The 6,011-nt window shown below is 38.3% G+C and overlaps 1 protein-coding gene across 1 annotated transcript; it reads right to left on the bottom strand.

Moving 5' to 3' along the window:
- Positions 1–115: 115 nt before the first annotated feature.
- eve (segmentation protein even-skipped) lies at positions 116–5,111 on the bottom strand. Its single transcript, XM_018546462.1, has 3 exons — positions 5,006–5,111; positions 3,065–3,210; positions 116–1,232 (listed from the first exon to the last, which is right to left on the bottom strand). The coding sequence occupies exons 1-3, from the start codon at positions 5,109–5,111 to the stop codon at positions 126–128; spliced, it is 1,359 nt and encodes a 452-aa protein (XP_018401964.1). The 3' UTR covers positions 116–125.
- Positions 5,112–6,011: the final 900 nt, after the last annotated feature.

Raw genomic sequence — 6,011 nt, 5'->3', positions numbered from 1 at the left:
CGGGGGGGGGGGGGGGGGGGGGGGGCTTGAACCGAGTCGTTCGTACTATAGCGAGCAATCGTGTCGCCGCGGAGCCGAAAGGAACTTATAGTCTATTACCTTACGATATCTTATTATTTTTTATTCTACATCGTGCCGTTTTGATCCTTGTCGTTCTTGTACGGCTGAAACAATTTGGGCTGAGGAGGCTGCCGTAGCTGCGATGGCTGAGATAGTTGAAGTGGCTGAGGTAACTGAAGTGATTGTTGCGGCTGTTGACGATGTTGATGCTCTTGTTCTTGCTCCTTCTCTTTCTCCTTCTCTTTCTTCTCTTTCTTCTCCTTCTCTTTCTTTTCCTCCTCCAGCTCCTTCTCAGACCTGTTCAACGAAAGCGACGACAAGGCTGATATCTCCGACGTCGAAGGAATCGCTACGTGATTGTACGAGGCGTTGTTCACGTTGTTCTCGAATGGCAGTACCGTCATGACCGGTACACTCATTCCGTTCAGTCTTATCGGCTGCTCGCCGCTGCTGAGTCTATCTCGTTGCGATATTATTGGCATCACGGGTGCGGTAAGGCGATGCGCGTGATGCGAATAGTCCGAATGCGGATGCGACAGCGGCAGCTGCTGGACCGAGTGATGCGACGTCGGTGTAGGGTGCGATAACTGAACAGGAGGACTCGTTCCGTAATCGTACTCGCTCGAGGAGGACGAATTTACCGGGCTAAGCTCTTCGATCAACGGCGGCCGATATGGCATGGTAACAGGAGGAGGAGGTGGAGGAGGAGGAGGAGGAGGAGGAGGCGGCGGCGGATTACCCATGGAAGGAAAGGCGGAAGCAGCAGCGATGTTTGGCATTTGCATACTCGACAGGATATGCAGAGGTGGTATCGACGGATGCGAGGACAGCGATAGGTGCGAGGGTGTCGGATAAGGGGCGGCCAAAGGGCGAACGTGTGGTCGATGAAGCGCGGTGACCGAATTCGTCGGATGATACCCGGTATAACGATAGTAAGTGGACACAGCCGCGGCCGCGGCCGCGTTCGGATACGGTGTTGCTGAAGGGGCCAAGTGTGTCGTCGCTGGTAAATTCGACGTAGGAATAGGCGGGTAACCCATATGCGGAAACGAGCCCGCCGAGGCAGCCGCGAGCAACGCCGCCGCTAGAGTGGGATCCGAATTCCACGAGAAGGGCCATGTCAATGATAGTCGTTGTCGTTTGTCTTTCATGCGACGATTTTGAAACCATACCTGCGCAAAAACAAATTTTTTTTTTTTTAAATCAAACTTTATATCTAATTAATTAATTTTATACTTATACTCTCAACAAAAAATAATCAATTCCGCTTCCCCGTACAGTCGGTTTATTCGACGATTTGTATGCAAACCGATCAAAAATGTCTACTGTTTTACAATAAAACAAGACGATCTGGCAGAGAGATGCGTATATATACTTCTTATATAGATAAGATACGTATAGAGATATTCACGAATGTAGGGAATTCTCTCTCTCTCAGAGGCGGCGAACGATTATACCGGTAATTCGTGCGGGACGTTTACCGTCATTTAACACCTCTTCGGGCCGTTCCCCTCCTCTTCGTTGCCCGCCGCCGCGCCGCGCCGTTTTACGACCGCCAACCGAGGCGAGTGCGAGCTACCGCGCGAGACGAGAAATTAAGAGATCCATTAAAGTCCGAGGTGGGCCGCGAGGCAGTCGCTAATTGAGCCGTTTAACACTTTCGCCCGACCGGTCACCCCTCCGATCAGGGCCGTGACTAAACTGTCGGTCCCCGAAACGTTGATATGCGCGGCTATATAATGTACTCACGTAAGGGAGGAGTCCTCGTTCTGCGATCCGTCACGATTTCCGCGGGATCTAACGTTACGGCACTGTCGTGGGAGACACGCGAGAGAGAAGGATCAAAGGCCGTTGAATCGCTCTCTCGAGGCTATAATCGCCGATCAAATATGGCCGCAGCTGGCCACAGCAAGAAATAATGCCATCGGAAGCTCTCGGCGCGGCGGCTCGCGCGAACAAAAACGTCACTAATTGCTTTTATTAAGCCGCTTGACTTTAGGGGCCCTTGTCTTCGCGGACACGACGTGGTAGCCGTGAGAAATTAAATCGTGATACGAGAAATATTATTATTTAAATCTCTTAAAATTGCAATAAAAAGATAAAATAAATATCTATACAAAAAAGAAAAGTGTGTGTATGTAAGCTCGACTTTTATTCGCATACTTATTATTAATAATTATTAAATGATCGAAGGATTTTCTTAATAATCCGTCGCGAATTCCTCGATCAACACGAAAGCGCTAATGGAAAAGTTATTGCACCGATCGCAAATAAAGTCACTGTTTATCGAGTTGTGCGAGTAAACGTTTGCTCATTCTCGATCACTTAAACTCACAGCACCTGCAGTCGCAACATTCAATCTAGCGTTTATTTAATGAAAAAGATTGAAGTTATATTTATGTTACTTATTCTGTTTTGACAGAGACCAAAAAAAGTGACTCAAGTGTAAACGTTAAATAATTTTGTCACTGATTTTGCACAGATAATGCACAATTGTTTCAATGTTTCTGATAGATAAACGTGAAGTGTATCGATGAAGCGAAGAAAATCTACATTAGACTGTGAAATCTTTAGTTCTATATAATCTGGTTTTTTTTCGTGTTGTACAGAAAATCACAAATGGGTAGATAAATATTAGCGAGTACTGATCTTGAAAAACTAATATAACAGTTAACTTTCAATTTTTTTAAATATTTTATTATGAAAAAATAATTTTTAAAAGTTAATACTTACACACACATACAATAATAAAACATAACGAGACTAAATTAAGCTGCAGATTATTAAAATTACATGTACATCACGATAAGAAAAATTAAACAATAGTAAAATATTTATACGCTCATCATCAATTATGATAGAAATATATAAGATAAGACTTTTTATACTCAAATATATGAATGTGTGAATTCAACATTAAATGGCGTTATAGATCGAGTTAACGTGTGACTTATCAAGAGCACGTCTCTTTAGAAAAATATACTTGTTAGTATACATTTTTTACCTTTATCGTAGATTCTGGCAAGTTAAGCTGTGTGGCCAATTCGCATCTCCTTGGTCGGCTGACATAATTCTCTCTGCTAAATTCGCTTTCTAGCCGAGTTAGTTGCTCCCTCGTGAAGGCGGTTCTGTATCTCCTCACGTTAGGATCTATAGGAGGGATTGGTGTCTGCTGCTGTTGCTGCTGAGATTGCTGTTGAGACTGTTGCTGGTGCTGATTGAGGCGCAAAGTCGACGATTGTAGATCTGCACAAAACACTGAACATTATAATCTTCCCTCCACTAGCAAATTCGAGAGAAATAGCAGAAAAAAAGATGGAATTTTGAAACATTCAGAAAATGTTTTTGCACACATTACAAAATTAAAATTATTTTACACAATTAATTCGTCTATTGGTGATTTTGTTCCTCTTGGCTAAACTCAAAATATGATATTATTTTTAATGGCCTTATCTCTTCAATCTGAATATTTTTAGTTGTAAAATGAGCGGAATTAGGCAAGAAACTATATTATGTTGAAAATTAGTAAAACCATGCAAATCGTTTTTGTTTTACACATTGTGCTCTTTATTAAAAAAGTAATTAAAATGCGCAAAGTCGCTAATCTTTCTTTTCGTCATACTGACTAATGTCGATGCCTTATACCTAAATATCTTTATATCTATAAAGATGTAACAAGAAATGCTAAAGTTGTCAACTCAATCTCTATTTTCACGTTACCTGTATAGGCAAGTTATTTCGAAGTATACCTATCAAAGCACAACTTTTCCGTAAAAAAGAATAAAATATAATAAGTTATAGCTTTTAGCGACAAACGCAACCAACAGCAGATAAGTTGTTCAAAAATGAAAACTTTTACAGAAATATAACAAAAGATGTTTCTAGTCGTCATTTTTTTAAGAGAATCAATGCTGCAAAACTGCCAATTTAATTTCTATATTGTCACCTTATATAATAAGTTAGCTTAATGACAAGGGTCAAAAGAAACTAACAGCAGGTAGAAATCTGTTAGAAAATAGCAAGGCAAAAAACATCGTTTTACGAAGTTACTTCCGGCCAGTCTCCCACTGATTTTTCTATGAAACATTGTATAACCTTTTCGATTTTTCCTGGTTAGTGGTTGAGCGGAACAAACGTGAAACTGCGTCACAATAATAATGCAAATCACATAAAATAGTCGAGAATGGAAAAGAAGGCGATGTCATAATAAAAGGAAATAAAAATGCTATCATTTCTTGGCGTCAATTCTCGCGCTTTTAATGCCGCAAATATAAAGAGAAGTCATTGTTAAGCGACTATAATGGTAATTAATCGGAAGCGTTTTAGAACTGACACTTGCCATAGCTGTATATCCTCACACGAAAACTTATTAAAATATTTATATTAAAACTACAGTATTCGAGATATTCAGCAACCTTTTCTTCCACGAATAACGTGTGAATTACAAATTCAATAATTCTTTATCGTTTAATTCTTTATCGTAAAAATTATTTTCATAGAATCATAATTATTTCTCGTTGTCAAAATTTAAAGTCGGTAAGCGCTCTCTTTCCTACCCATTCTTACGTATGTCTATGCAGATAGACACTAATTAATAAAATATTATTGTTTAATATTGTATTAATATTTGATTAATATATTTTGATATTAGTACAGCTACTTTTTCTCTCTACGTACAATAAGACATTTCGTAAATCCAGTATTATAGAAAAAAAAAAACGAAAAGGATGAAATAAATATTTTTATTCACGTAATCGACTCAATATGTTTATCATTCTCGATATACAACAATTAATTTGAGCAGTGTCACTCTAATAAAAAAAATGCGGTTAAACGCCAAAGATAATGGTGTTATACATCAGTAATGCCCTATATATTAGTTCTATAATAATGGATTTATGGAACATTCCTCAAATGATCTTCTAAATATTCATATACAGCTCACCATTATCAGAATGCGAACTGCGCGATGTGTTCACCTGGTCGACGACTATATTGTCCTCCTCCGGATTATTGTCCGGGCTATTCTCCTCGTCGTAATGATTCCTCATCTCGTTACTCTACAACAATTGAAACACATGCATATATTAACCAGGCATATCATACGTGTAATACGATCACGAAAGTATTCAAACGTTCGCAATTAAGCTTTAATATCATCGCTTGGTAGCGAAATACATCAGATCGAACTCTTCAAGTCAAGTGGTCGCGATTTTGTAGGCAAGCACACAGAAAAAAAGAAAATATAAAATTTTAAGTATAAAGAATTAAGAATTTAAAACTTCTTCAAAACTTTAAAAATAATTCGAGGCTTGCACAAAAATTTAAAATTGTAATTTCAGGTTTCAGTGATCGACGGAATTACATGTTTATTAATGGATGAAACAATTTTATCGCGCCAACTATGTATGTTAATTGATGATCAATATTTTACGAGCCATTATACGATCATATACAACACTAATAGTAAGTCTGAATGAGCACAATTATTTTTATCTGGTTTCGTCAAGAAAACAAACTTATTGCATGGACTCAAATATTTATACACTTTATTATTAGATATTAGCACGATACTGACTTTTTCTAATTGTACAGTAGTTGTCTCTGGGAATAAGGCTTTTTTTTTTTTTTTAACAAAATGTGCCGATATATTGGTGCTGAAAACAGTTTATAAATTGACATAAATTTAGCACAATGCAGAATACATAAGATGAACGTTTTTAGCTGTGATAATATATTTAAAAAAAGAGCCTCATTAATCATAACTATCGTAGTCTGATTGATTTTTTGAAGTGAAGAAGGATACGTAGACTACAGGCTGTTTCCCCAAGATATATTTGAATACAACGAGCAAACTTAAACGCAGACCGCAGTCTGACTGATCAGTTTCTAATTTCAAAAATTTTTGTTTAATAACCCCCCAATAAATACAAAGCTCTTAAAAATGTTAT

This window comes from Cyphomyrmex costatus, unplaced genomic scaffold (assembly GCF_001594065.2).
Source record: "Cyphomyrmex costatus isolate MS0001 unplaced genomic scaffold, Ccosl1.0 scaffold55, whole genome shotgun sequence".
NCBI classification, from domain to species: Eukaryota; Metazoa; Arthropoda; class Insecta; order Hymenoptera; family Formicidae; genus Cyphomyrmex; species Cyphomyrmex costatus.
Note: the sequence above shows the minus strand (reverse complement) of the source record. Positions and strands in the feature narration are given on the sequence as shown.